This window comes from Hesperophylax consimilis, chromosome 30 (genome assembly GCF_061612785.1).
Source record: "Hesperophylax consimilis isolate HC1 chromosome 30, BYU_Hcon_1.0, whole genome shotgun sequence".
NCBI classification, from domain to species: Eukaryota; Metazoa; Arthropoda; class Insecta; order Trichoptera; family Limnephilidae; genus Hesperophylax; species Hesperophylax consimilis.
The window spans coordinates 4,491,299-4,506,851 of record NC_142865.1 but is presented as its reverse complement, the minus strand read 5'-3'; the positions used below and the strand labels follow the sequence as shown (position 1 = coordinate 4,506,851).

The 15,553-nt window shown below is 33.7% G+C and overlaps 1 protein-coding gene across 1 annotated transcript in view; it reads right to left on the bottom strand.

Moving 5' to 3' along the window:
• LOC149409539 (protein amalgam-like) overlaps positions 1-15,553 on the bottom strand; it is a 301,223-nt gene that overhangs the window by 267,698 nt on the left and 17,972 nt on the right. The window contains exon 2 of the mRNA XM_089649399.1: positions 12,165-12,367. Coding sequence (XP_089505525.1) covers positions 12,165-12,246 — 82 coding nt within the window. The 5' untranslated portion in view covers positions 12,247-12,367. The remainder of the gene's footprint in view (positions 1-12,164; positions 12,368-15,553) is intronic.

The following is a 15,553-nucleotide window of genomic DNA, read 5'->3' as shown; positions in this document are numbered from 1 at the left end:
ATGAGCTACCGACAGATGTTAGGGAAGCTAAAAGCCTTGCTGCTTTTCGTGGGTTATACCTAAATACTATAAAGAATAAGTTTTAGATGTATTGTAAAGTGTCCTTAATGTTATAGAAATAAGTTAAAAAGGTTTATACTAGATATAAACATGTAATTTTATAACTAAATATAAAAAAGAAGAAAAAATATGGTGGATACTCATGAGCGACGCGTATGCTACGCGCACAAAACTCGAGTCGATAGTAACTATCTCCATGTGCGAATGGCCTTAGTATTCCTTGGTCTTTTATAATGATAATCCCGAAGCATTGCCCATTTCCCCAAGCACGCGTTCCGCCCAGGTCACAAGATTGGGGAGTTGAAGTTGGGGGGAGTTGAGGGCAGTTGGGGGATATGGGGTGCGGCCACAAAGCTCGCCCCAGACCTTTAAGCTTGTTGGTGTGGCACTATCAAAATAGATGGGGTGACACGCCCTAACTTCTCCAAGAATTTATCCATCGGAATCAAACGTACCTACACACAATAATACAAATATTATTATTAATCAACTAGCGCAACTCCGTGAAAAATCATGAGATATTATGTTAGTAAAATCTCGTAAGTTAGTCAAGGCGATGCCATACGAAGGAATGCAAAATCATGTGTTTTTGGTTTGAAAATTTGGTCGCCTAGAAATGTTTCAGATGCTTTAATTAAATACTGCGAGTAGAATACATTTTGGCCTTTGAAATGTTCGAGTATTTTTTAGATAATTCTTTTTATAAGCCCAGAAAAAAATAATTGAAATGCCTATGAAAACTTCTTTAAAGTTAAAAATCTCCTACTTACGAACCCATTTTCGGTTATAATTTTATTGTATGATTTGGCAAATTAAGTTATTTATAAAATGATCGAAAAAAATTTAATATTTATGCCTGAACATCCACAAAATAAAATAAAAGGCACTTTTTGGCCATGTTTTTTTCTTGCATAAATCAAAACAGGCGGATGGTGTTAAACGGGAATTTAAACCTTATCGCCACCTACGTAAGGGTTGTTATTGATAGCGGCTCAATTTAAAATATTACACGACGTAGTGCATCGCCTTAATAACACTTTTTCGAAAATGGAAAAAAATTAAACAAAAGAAATACAAATTTCAAATATAGAATTTAAATAATTTTCTGGTAACTAAATATTGTATTACGGGTAGGTACTTAACCGCTCGTCTGAATTCTTGACACATGAACTAAAAACTTGAAAATGACAGTTAAAATAATTTTCTGTAAATATATTTTAGGTATCTAATTCATCGCTTGTCTGAATTTTTGATACAACAATCAGTTCCAATTTTTAAAATGACACATAAATTGAACCGGAACTATACACCGTCACTCACAGACCTCTTTCTTTCACTAAACGCAACTAACCGAACGCAGAGTGCTAGATACTCTCAGTATCGCCCTGGTAAAAGATAAACATTCAGAATCTAAATGTTGTTTGAAATGACTTTAGCTGTGTTTGGTGATCACATCTAAAAAGCCGGGTACTTACCCACCTTCCTTGTGGACGCCATAGTCCTCAATGTGAATACCGCAAGAGTCCCAACTACTCCAGACTGTTCGGAGCCAGTGGGACTATAGCATCCCAAATTGACAGTGGGAAGGGAAAGAGATGGGAAGAGGAAGGATGGGAAGAGGAAGAATCTGGCAATTCAGATCTGTTCACAAAACACGGCTGAAGCTACGTGTTGTTCTTCAAAGCGTTCATAACATTTTTTAATATACCAAAGTGTCATATATTTTTTTCTATTTATTTTATCACTAACAAGTTCTATTGGGTTGGGGTGACTTATAAATGACCTATAAAAATTATTGTTTATCTGGTAAGTAGGTATCTAGTTACAGATATTTTTTTTAATTAATGTAAAATCCGCTTTATTAATACCAAAAAACACTCGCCAAGTAGTTCAACCAGTATTTTTTAAATACAGGGTTTTCCAATAAGAGGTGTTATTTTGAATAGCCTGCTATTTCGGTAGATGTTACTTTTGAAGCTGTCATTTTGACATTTGTCAAGTAGAAACTACGCCATTAATTAAAATGAACGATACACGCTTCAACAACGCATTGAAATTATTAAAATTCACTTGAGTGAATCAAATGCAAATCATCTTGAGTGATGAGGCCCATTTCCACCTCGGTGGCTTCGTCAACAAGCAAAATTGTCGCATCTGAGGACTCGGAAAACCCAAGAGTTATTGTTGAAAAGCCTGTCTATCCTCAACGTGTGACTTTTTGGTGCGGTTTATGGTCCGGCGGAGTCATTGGACCTTACTTTTTCGAAAATGAGGCTGGAGCAACAGTTACGGTGAATGGATTGCACTATCGAGAGATGGTTAATGATTTTTTATGGGCGGAATTGGATGGTATTGATCTGGACAACGTTTACTTTCAACAAGACGGCGCTACGTGCCACACAAACAACGAAAACATTGATCTTTTACGATTGAATATCAAAATAACACCTCTTATTGGTAAACCCTGTATTATTTGTAGGATTAAACAAAGTGCTGGTATAGATTACGCTTAATAGAACCTCCAAACTTGTTGTTATGCTTTTTATTATATCACGTATCGATTATGAGTGTTGGTCTCCTCACCAGGGCGATACTGGGAGTATCTAGGTTGAAGGTTAGAATTGAGTATATATGGGTTAACATAATTTAAACCCGCATAATGCAAAGTTCCCACAAAAAGTCAATAACAATAATTACATTTTGAAAATTAGAAATTTCGGATCCATTTTGTTTCTCTCACGATACCATACGGGTCGTATCAGTCATCGTAATGTTAATTAGAGGCCCGTGTGGGTGTGCAAACTGTACCCTTTCAGAGCTGTAGGTAGGTACTATATACTCTCAGTATCGCCCTGGTGAATGATCATTAAGGCGATGCCATACGTAGTAATGCAAAATCATGTGTTTTTGGTTTGAAAATTCGGTCGCCTAGAAATGTTTCAGATGCTTTAATTAAATACTGCGAGTAGAATACATCTTGGCCTTTGAAATAATCGAGTATTTTTTTTAGATAAGTCTTTTTATAAGCCCAGAAAAAAATAATGTAAAGGCCTATGAAAACTGCTTTAAAGTTCAAAAACTCCTACTTACGAACCCATTTTCGGTTATGATTTTATTTTATAATGTGGCAATTTAAGTTATTCATAAAATGATCAAATTTTTTTTTATTATTTATGCCTGAACATCCACAAAATAAAATAAAAGGCCATTTTTGGCCATGTTTTTTTCTTGCATAAATCAAAACAGGCGGATGGTGTTAAGCGGGAATTTAAACCTTATCGCCATCTACGTAAGGGTTGTTATTGATAGCGGCTCAATTTAAAATATTACACGACGTAGTGCATCGCCTTAATCAGAATCGAAACATTGATTGAAATGGCTTTAGTCGTGTTTGGATAGCAGATTTACATTTCCAGTTATCTCACAATCTTCGTTTTTCCATATCATTTTTTTAAATGAATATTCAAACACGTTCTAGTTTAAATACCCGATTTTTTTTAAATGTAAAAATATTTTTTTATTGTTGATATTTTCAAATCCCGCCAAAACGATCGAAATCTTGAAGGTACGCGTGACGTCATTCGTACCTCTTTTCGGTCGATCAAGGCCGTTCTCACAGGAAGGATCGCCAAACAACTCGGTCTTGACAAAAACTCCTTACCTCATTCACATTCATAAATCGTCTTGTGTTGTTCTGATTCTTGACATGTCTTCCTCGAGCGTCCACGACTTCTTCTAACATTCACATTATACTCCTTTCTTAGTTCATTCGCTCTACATGCCCAACCCATCCGGGGTTTCTTTATTAAACAAGTCCAAGTTGTACAAAACGCAATTGTAAAATTACTAGCCGTCCCTAATATTTTTAAACAGAGACATAATACACCGTTGCTGTTTCAGAGTGCCAAATTTTTACCTGTTATGGCAAAAAATCATAATTCAGTATATATTTATTCAGTATACCCCGCAGCATAAAGAAAAATTAGAAAATAAATACAGTATAAATTCACGCGTAATGACGGGTTAATAGTTCCGAAATTAAATAATAAATACGGACAGAGAACGTTTGAATACAACATACCGAAGATATTTAATTTATTACCTCACACTATAAAGCAATGTAAGTCTATGAATAAGGTTAAATATACGCTGAAAAATTGGCAATCGGAAAATTTTGTTTTACTTTAAATATGTATGAAAAATTGTACGAAAAAAATGTTGATTCTGTAGATATAAGATGTAAATTATAACTTATAAAAATGTATATATATATATATGTATTTTTTTTATTTTTATTGTTGATACATTATTTTACAATATTTCATATTCTAATTCAGTAATGTTGGCCTCACTGGGTTGTTTACCCGTGCTGAGGCCCCCATTTTATAATATAAGAATTTATACATTTAAAAAAAAAAACAACATTAAAATAAAGATAAATTTAAACTAAAAATAAAGATTAAAAATTAAAATATAATTATCACACTAAAAGAAAAATATTAAAAGAGAATGGAAATCGGCATTTATAATGATTTATGTGTTTGTGCGTGTTGCGTGTTTTATATATTTTTTTGTGTTGCGTGTATATGTTTTATTCTTTTATGTTATAGAATTTTGGTAATATTGTCTTTTTTGTTCTTTAATCCATTTTTTTATTTTGTGTTTGAATTTATTTTTATTTTCCTCAATTTTTGTTTCAAGTGGAAGACTGTTGAATGCTTTAATAGCGTGGTATTTATGGTGTCTTTGTCCAAAGGTAGTGTTTACCGTCGGAGTTTTTATGTTTATTTGTACGCTTGTCTGACCGGTCTATTAGTGATATTTTGTGTTTGTTGGGGGTTTGTTTTTTTGGTCGAAAATGTAGTTTAGTAGTGTTTTAACATATAATTGGCGTATATCAAGTACGTCACAGCTTTTAAATATTTGGTCTGTGTCGGTTAGTTTATGTTTTTTGAGTATTACCTTTAATATCGTTTTCTGTGCGATTTCTATTTGAGCGATAGCTGCGTTTGTTGCTCCTCCCCAAGCAATTATTCCATATTCTATTATTGATTGGCATAGTGCAAAATATATTGTTTTCAATTGTTTTATTTTATATATGTTTCTTATATTTAGGAAAATGTGTATTGTTCTGAGGAGTCTATTTGTGATTTGTTTGATGTGATGTGTCCATCTAAGATTATGGTCAATTAGGATTCCTAGATACTTTATTTGTTCTGTTTTTTCTAGAGGGGGGCAATCGCAGATGTTGGTGTTTATGCATTCGTGTATTTTTATGGTGTTTGTATTGTTTTTTGGCTGTCCTGTGTTAGTTATGCTGTACGTTGTGAATTTTGTTTTCGATATGTTTAGTGTAAGTGTATTTGAGTCCAACCATTTTTTCACTAGCGTGATTCCTAGATTCGCTATGTTATATACCTTATTCCAATCCTTAGATTTAAATAGTAAAACTGTGTCGTCTGTAATATATAATATGTAATATATCTTATACGTAACTTAACTTTAAGCACCTGTTGACAAGCCAATTCAATTGGCTTAGCAGGACTTGTTTGTTGATATATATAACTATTTATTCAATAAAAAATAAAGAAAAAAATCTCGTAAAATTTAACCATATTTAATATTAATTTTTAACTTTTAGAGCGCCCTTCAGTTGACATTCTGATGCAATTAAAAATAGCACAGTTTTGCAAATTTTATTATAATTCGCCTCGGGTCAGACAGACGGGACATTACCCTTGACTTCAGGCAATAACCATTAAAACTTATTCTACTTTACATATGGGTACTGGGTATCAATTCTCCAATCCAGGCCACTCGCAATCGCCGTCGAAAGTACATACATTGGTCGACATTTTTATTCTTGAGACTCGTCGACGGTGCTTACTTAAATACATTAGGAATTCCTACGGACGATATTAATAATGATTTTCTAAATTTTGGAGTTTACAAAATGAATACTTTTTTTGTCGAGATGACTTAAAAGTGTGAAGTGACACCGGAGGTTTTTGCTTTGCGCTCCCGAATCGAAAATCATCTGGCGTTGCAGATGATAAAGCGATTAATTGTTAATCACGCGGATGCGCCCCGAAACAGAATCTTAAGACTTATTTGTGGGCCTCCTCGATGAAAAGGCCTCAATGAACCCCCATCCACCAGCACGTTGGCGGCTACCCTCGCTTTTGAGGATCAGCTTCGCGGGATGCAGTGGTCTCGTTATCCAGGCTCAAGTCGCACCAGGGATCTTGCTCGGGCCTCCTGTTTTCTGCGCTACCGACTTGTTCTACGCATATTCTACGTAGGATCTTCGATCCACAGGTATGCTTGTTGCTTGTCAATTATCTTTGCGCGTGCTGTTTATTAATACATAATTTGTCCTTGGTTTAAATATACATTGTATGATCGCTCCAAAAAGAATCTTTTATGTCAGAACAAAAGTGGAATTTTTTTTAATAACAGTAAAAGCTGCCATATTTCACTTAACCTGAGAGGGTCACAAAAACCCGGCTAATTTCCAAACGTTACAGATTCACAAATTATTTTTTTACGTATGCAAGAATCAAAAGATGAGTAATTAAAAATATTCACTAACTATATTTTATGATAGTGTTAACCTTTCCTTATCTGTGGTGTGTATTTAATAAACATTGCTTCTAATAACTTTAATAACTCTATAAATATAATAAATTCCGGGTTCAGATTTTAGGTATTCCTCCGTTATACATTTATGCACTGAATTAAAAAAAAACAAATACACCAATACAATCAACCGCGAGATACTGCTAAGCGAAGAGTGTACGAGGAAATGACACGCTATTGATGTCCTGCTTTAGTTCGCTACGCGGGAACATGAAAAATCCACATGTCCGCAATTGTATTTTGATTTAGACCATCGATACCTACGACCTCATTTATGTGTGTGTGCCAGCCGCCAGCCAGTCGGACGCGGGCCGTCATTAGGTGTGGACCCCTCGCACGTTTTTTTAGCATCTGCCGATGGTTTTTTCATGTTTTCAGCAATTAAATTACAATTATTATCACTTTTGATATAAAACATAATGAACATAAGCGATTAGCTATGAATATTCACATTTTTCCAATATTAAATCGCTTATTTTGAGATGTGTATTGACTACACAGCACCTTAATGCGTGGATTTTTTTAGCACAGTAAGGGAAAGGTTAGTTAAATTACGGTAACCTTTTTTATTTGGAAAACAACAGTTTATAATATTGTTGGTTTATACATGTGTAATTTACCTGAGAAATTAAAATTAGATTTCATTACTATACTAACACACTATGTATTCAATAATTATACAGTACATCTACTACATTTTATTTAAAATAACAACAAGAGTGACCCCATAATTATGTACTTTGGTTTATTTGGGATATGAATACATTTTTAACAGATATTTTACATTTATTGAAGATATTTACTTCAGAGTATAGTGACTTTTATACCCATGTTAATCGCACATGTTGTGCCGTACGCTTTTAAATAAATAAATACGCCAAACGTCAAAAGCACTCGAACGAGTGAGTAGAACCACTCGTTGTTCGAGTAGAATGACTTCGTCGAGAATCGAGGCCGAGGTTTCGTATTTTAATCCTTTTTATTAATAATACTCTAACTCGACGAACGTTTATTAAAAAAGTTATTTAAGGATATTTCTACTTTTACATATTTATTTGAATTGGCCACCTTTGGTAACATGTCCTTTATTGGGTGGTTATAATTGTAAAATGAAGTCAGTGTAGTAAAATCAAAGTGCCCATAACATATTTTACTCCAAATGTGCTAAGGAATAGCTGGTTAAAGTTTGTCGGGTTGGTGCCGATACACCCTGTATAGTTAGTAATAAAATATATCATCGTAGAAATGTATTATATATTTGTACAACGCCCTTGGGGTGATTTTGTTTTTATTTTATTAATATTTTAATTAGTATTTTTGATTGATTGGAGAAATTTAGAGATGGAACTAATTGCACTTTTGTCGTAAAAAGGACCAATGAATTCTTCTGACAATTGTCATAATTTGAAGCAATTAACAGACAGAGATAAACTTATTGGTCCTTCGAGTGACGTCATGAAAAATACACGAAAACAGTAATTATGAGTAATTAAGGATAATTATTTTTGTAAGTGTTTCTTTTTGGGCGTACGTTTTTTTTAACAATTTTAGTGGTAAGCAGATGCTGTCAGTATCGCTTTGGTGAAAGTACACCATTCTTGAATTGTTATTTTTTAATGATAAACTTTTTTATGCATAGCACAAAGGATAACAAATTATTAGAAGCAATAATTAGTCGCCTGAAATATACATACAAATTGAAAATATCTCCAGAGTAAAAATAAAAGCCGCCGACGGGAATTGAACCCGCACCTTCTGATGTCCGGTCAGGTGCTCTGGACATCTGAGCTACGTCGGCTTATTTCCAACACGCCAATTTAATATGTACTGGTACTTCGATCAACAATTACTGCTTATTATATTTTTCACCTAATCAACCAACTTTATAAGATCATTTCATATCACCTTTTTAGGAAAGGCAAGAAATTAGGTATGGACTAGAAGTCGTAAGAAATAACCCACAAATATTGATTAGTGTTTCACATAACACGATTTCAAGCAATTTTAAAAAAGCCAAAATTAATTCCTTAATTTTCGAATAATAAATCTGATTCACAATTTGTGGCGTGATGGTATGTTTTTATGTTTCGAGCAAATTCTATTAAGTACCTTACGTGTCACAATCCCTTGGGCGTTTCCCGAAGGTGGTGCCGTGATCCACTGGAATAAACGGACTCTTGGCACGCGATAACCGTCTCTATTGACCCAGAAACAACCGTGATAAAATGCCATTTCCTACAAGCACCACTGTCTAATTTATAAATGGACGGATTTTTATTTTTTAGAGAAAATTAATGGATGCAAAAATGTAAAAGCAATTTTTATAATTCGGTAAACATGGTGTAACAAAATGTACCCGAAGGATTTTTTAACCAGCGATTCCTGAAAATAATTGGAGAACATTTTTTTAACTGTTCCACCGCAGCGTGCAGATGCGCAACTACTTCCAAAATAAGAAACTTCAATCAGTGTTTAATGCAGCAGTACGGCTCATAACCGGGGTTTCTAAATATTCGCACATTTCAGTACACCTTCGTAATCTTCACTGGCTCAAGTGCCCTGAAAGAATCCAGTACAAACTGTGCTGGATGGTGTTTAAATCCATCAATGAAATGGCCCCACCCTACATCTCTGAACTATGCGTCCCGGAAAACACTGGTCTGAGGCAGTCAACTCTTAGATCAGCAACATCATCAGCTGTAGGCAGACTGATAGAACCTAAGCGCAAGCCAAATACTAAGTTTGGTGATCGCGCTTTCGGAGCATCTGGGCCGAAGGAACTAAGATCCATAACAAGTCCAACAGAATTCAGGTCTAAACTAAAAACTTACCTTTTTAAGCTGTCATACCCAAATTAAATATACCATTCCTGAGACAAAGTCCAATTATATCCAATTTTCTTCTTAATTTCGCTAATAAACAATTAGTTAATGTCAATTAAGTATTAATCTCAAGTGAACTCTACAAGGTAAGTATTGTACAGTATATTCAGTATGTTATTACTAACCATATATCTCCATATATGGTTAGTAATAACAATATGAATCATTGTAGAAATGTATTATTCCTTCAGCCTTCAATTTATCTAAGGCATATTTTTTGGTTTTCAGAATGTAAACCAATTCGTTATATAAAATTTATTTATTTTAATATCAACGGTATAAAATATACCATATAAAAAAATCGAAAATATTGATTTAGCATCAAGCTTCGCATTAAAAAAATAATTACAAAAATACACTTTTATCACTCACATTTTTATCAATATATTCTTCGAACTCCGTTAATAAGTTAATGCTTTTAATATATAGTATCAAAAAGATGTTATCAATATATTTACAGCACTTATAAATATGCCGATATATGATTTCTAGGTATTCAATAGCAAAATCGTTTTTTTTATATAATTTATGCAAATAGTTGACAACCATCAATATATATCAATTTATTTAAATTCTGAGAATTGGTTTAACACACCCATAATTCTTTTGTAGCAAATGATATTTGTTCGCTCATCAGCTAATCTATGGGTACGTACCCAAAATTAATATCCTCCTTATATCAGCTTAAATACTTGACATATCATTTTAGTATTTTAAGTATTTCTGCGCAAATACATAAGTTACCATTAATATTTCATTGAATAATTGAGATTTCAATAGTTTAAAAGCCCATAAGAGAGAAAAATGCATGGGGTCGTCGGAAGACTCACTTGGTTACAGACGTTTTGTTTGGCATCTTGGCCTGTCAAGAGTTAACGACCAGCGAAGACCTGTGAATAAAATGATCGCCTGACAGATGTGAAAGATCGAAATTGATTTTTTTAAGGAAGAAGTGAAAATTAAAATGAAGAATACTTTGAATTTTTGATGATGTAACAATTCTGTAATATTATTAAAACATACACAAAGAAATATATAGTAAATTCATCATCATTTAAAATCGGTCCATTACCATTTTTTGTGAGAATATAAGCAAATATATCGCACAGAGTTTTGGCGGCCGTTTTGACTGTACGCCACCAGCGGTAATCGGATAACTCATCATAATTACAATTAAACACACCTTTAAGGCGATTCCATACGTAGTAATGCAAAATCATGTGTGTTTGGTTTGAAAATTTGGTCGCATAGAAATGTTTCAGATGCTTTAATTAAATACTGCGAGTAGAATACATCTTGGCCTTTGAAATAATCGAGTATTTTTAAGTCTTTTTATAAGCCCAGAAAAAAATAATGTATAAGGCCTATGAAAACTGCTTTAAAGTTCAAAATCTCCTACTTACGAACCCATTTTCGGTTATGATTTTATTGTATAATGTGGCAAATTAAGTTATTTATAAAATGATCGGAAAAAAATGAAATATTTATGCCTGAACATCCACAAAATACAATAAAAGGCACTTTTTGGCCATGTTTTTTTCTTGCATAAATCAAAATAGGCGGATGGTGTTAGGCGGGAATTTAAACCTTATCGCCTTCTATGTAGCGGTTGTTATTGATAGCGGCTCAATTTAAAATATTACACAACGTAGTGCATCACCTTAAAAAGTTACATAAAGTCGTGAAAAGTGATGAAACAAAAACTAGGTTAATTAGGTTAGGTTTACAGGATGGTAATTTTTAATTGCTTTTAATGACTTTATATAACTTTTCAAAGGCGTGCTGAATTTTTTTGTTTTTTTGTTGAACCGTGCAAGAGTCCCAACTGCTCCCAACCGTCTGGGGCCATTGAATCTATGGCATTTCCAATTGTATGAAGTATGTTGTGAGGCTGAAAGTAGTAAGGAGGGGAAGGAGATGGGGAGAGGAAGGTGGGGAAGTACCTTTATGTCACCAGACATGGCCAAAGCCATTTCAAGCAGTGCTTCAATTCTGATGAGAGTAGCATCGTGCCGCAAATAAACTTTAATATATTTTTAATGAATAATTTGTGAAATAACACAATTAACTAAATTTACTTGCGCACGCCGGGATTTGAACCTGCGACCTCCAGTTTGCTCGTCGAGAGTCTTACCTCTCGACCACGAAGTGTTCTCATTGTTTTGAACCGTCAACTATCTATTTTTTGGCATTTTTTCCACTAACTAACTAACTAACCAACCAAGACCAAGAGGACGAACCCACAAACAAGTCGGTCTTGACACACACTCCACCCCTCATCCACATTCATACATCGTCTCATACACAATCTGTTATTATTCTGACTCTTGACATGAATCAAGTATCTGATTCACTTGATCGTGCTATGTCTTCCTCGGGCGTCCCCGACTTCTGCTACAATTCACATTTGCGTAATTTTTTCCACATTACACAATTTTTTTCTAAAATGTATAAAAGTACCCGATCAAAGAGCGGGTACTCTCGACCCGATCACTCCTCGAGTGGGTCGTCTAAATGATCGATCGACCCAGCTCTATCAACAGATATATGATATAAAGTTTGTTTTAAAGAATAAATTCTTACCTGATAAAGACTGCATCAAGCACAGCATCAGCAAACAGGCCACCAGCGACGTCCGCAAGACATTCCGAAGAAACAGCACCATTTTGAATTTATTTTGTATATTATTTGTAATATCACTTCACTAACAACTCACAGCTGCAGTCACCCGGAAGGTTAACCGGCGAAAATATCTTTAAATTAAAGAATTTAAAGAAACTTCACACCTGGAAAGAAAAAAAAACAATAGTTACAATAAAATTTACAATACGAAATCAATTTATTACTAATATAAAGATGCAAAAGTCGGTCATTTTGAATACATGTAGGATAACGAAAGATTTTTTAAATATTTATGTTGAGGGATCAGTAGGATTTATAGGCCCTGTTAGAAGTTCTACCGAGCCGAACCCTCTGATATGAAAATATCTGGAGTCGGTGAATTATTTTCCCATTTGATCTCTGGTGAGTTGACGTGTTGTTCTTGTATTGTTTTGTATTTATTTTGCTTATATAATGCACTTGCATAATGTTGATTGACTAGATGATCATTTGTGGAAAAGTATGTGGAAGGGTTTAGTTTTTCCTATGGGGAAGATTTAACCCGAACATAAAATCGGAAGTCAAATAAGCAATAATTATCAGCCCGAAACAAAAGATAAATTGAAAAAATTGTCAAAGAAAAATAAATGCCACTGACGGGAATTGAATCCGCACAATTCTGACTGCCGGTCAGGTGCACTAAGCCACTGTGCTACGTCGGCTATAATTAAATAAAGACATAATATCTCTCGACGCCACCAAGAGTACCTTTCCTACAAAAATAAATTTGGTTTTTTGAAGTGAAAAAAAATCAATATGTAATAATTGTTGACTAAAATACTAGTATTTATTGAATTATTTGGCGGTTAAAAATAAGCCGACGTAGCACAGTGGCTTAGTACACCTGACCAGCAATCAGAAGGGTGCAGGTTATATTCCCGTCGGCGGAATTTATTTTTTCAATGTATATTTGTGTTTCAAGCTAATAATTATTGCTTATAATAATTTGTTATCCTTTGTGCTTTGCTCAAAAACTATGTCTTATAAACATAAGTTTAATAATAAATTATCAATTTATTGGTCATTGTTTAATGAAATAATAAAATTTATTAAAACTCTTGAGATCGATGAATTATATCCTAACAGCCAATTAACTTCTTTGGATTTCATATACCTACGAAAGCTACTCGTTCCAACATCATGTTTAAGGCGAAACTTAATGCCAAATCATTATTTTGATTAATCTTTATAACGAATTGGTTTATATTATGAATACCAAAAAATATGCTTTGGATAAAATGAAAGGTTTTCCTATCGTTTCACTTTTGAGTAGAATACAAATAAAAAAATTAAGTTACTCAATAAAAAATATAAATGTACATTACTAATTTTTTTCAATAGAAGTGTATGAACGCGTAAAGGAAACAACTTTTTAAAAATACAGTATTATAGCTAAGATTATCTGTGACAGTTTCACTTGATTAACTTTTTTGCTTTTTTATAAAATTATTTACAAAATAAATAAAAACCAGTTTTGTGCTTGAAATCGAACGTTTGTCAAGCGATTTTAATGCATATTACCTACAATATAAGGTATACAAAGAATATACACATTTTTGGCTTGTAGCTTCCTCTTAAATGTAACAATACCAGGACTGAGCATTACAAGCACTCGCTTGTATCTAGATTACATGGAGATAGTAATAGATACGCAGACGTGGCGGAGAATGTAAGAAGGCTATGGTATGATATCTTTTCAATCAATGTTAATTTAACCTAAGTTTACTTATAAATTCAGCATGTACTTGAATCTCTTCCTTTTATACACGGTGTCCGGAAACTCGTAGTACAAGCGGGAAATTGGAGAATCTACACCACATGGGGAACCCAAAAAAACATAAATTTTTTTGATTTGAGCATTTTCAAAAAAAAAAAAAAAAACCAAAAAAAAATTTTTTTCGGCTATTTTAGGGTTAAAGTTTTTTCTGGTGTTTAGGGTTGAATAACAGATGTTTTAACCCTGCAGAGCAGAAATATTTTATGATTACACCGGGTTAAATGAAGGGTGATTTCAAAATAATGCTTCAAATCCGAGTTTCTTCATTTGTTTTACTTTCAAACAGTTTTAATTAGTTGGGTACTTTGATCTTCAGTAATAATTTATAAGAATTTGATTAAAAAAAAAAAAAAAAGAAAAAAAAAAAATCAACTTCAAACTCGATTTACTTGATAACGAAAGCTCAAATAAAAAAAAATATACTACAAAATCGACTCCAAATGTGATGTAGATTCACCAGTTTCCCGCTTGTACTACGAGTTTCCGGACACCCTGTATTTCTAGAGTTTCTGTTCATTTAACAGTCACTGATTTCCATTGTATATGATTCACTTGATCGTCACATATCTTCCTCGGGTGTCATACACATTTGCGTCGTATATTCTCCTTTCTTTGTTCGTTCGCTCTACATGCCCAAACCATCTCAACAACCCTTTCTTTATTTTACGAATTACGCTTGTATCATCCTTGCATTCTTTGTGGATCTCCACATTTCTCACATGTGGTTTTACCACACAAACGCCGGAGGGATCTCATTTCTGCAGCATTCAATCTACTTTGATCTTTCCTCTGCCTTTTCCGTGCCTCACTGCCATACATCAGGGCAGGTACCAGCATTCCATTGTGGACTGCTAGCTTCGCTTCTTTAGACAGTTTTGTTAGCGCCAACTGCGTTCAGTCCTCCATTAATGGAGTTACCTGCATTTACCCTTCTTTCAATTTCTCTGTCATCCTTCCTATCTCTTGTAATCATAATTCCCAAATACAAAACTCATCCACCTGCTCCAAGTATTCATAATTCACAAGTAAAAACACAACAAATAAATCATCAGCCTATTCGGTTACGATGTTTCATTACATTACCCAATGTTACCTTTTACGCTTGTAGAGCAAGTTTATTTCTTGTAAATAGTTTCTCAATTCAAACAAATAAATAAATCACTCGTCTCGATAGTGTGTTCAGCTTGTAGCCGAGAATTTAGGAAACATATAACTCAGCAGCAATTAACAACATTTTGAAAAATACGACAACATGTTTTTATAGTAATCGAATTGAGATGTAACGATATACATAATATATAAGCCGAAGATGTTATGAAAAGTATACTACGCCCACTACATAAGATCTCGTACAAAATAAACGGTAACAATTCAACACACCTTTAAAATCTTCTTCTTTAATCTCTAACAACTATAAAATAAAGTCGCTATCCGCGTCTGTCTGTTTGTGTTTAGTTCTTCTAAACTACGTGAAGGATTTTGATAGTATTTTCACTGTCATTTAGAGAATTTCTTCCGGAAGTTTTTTGTTCAT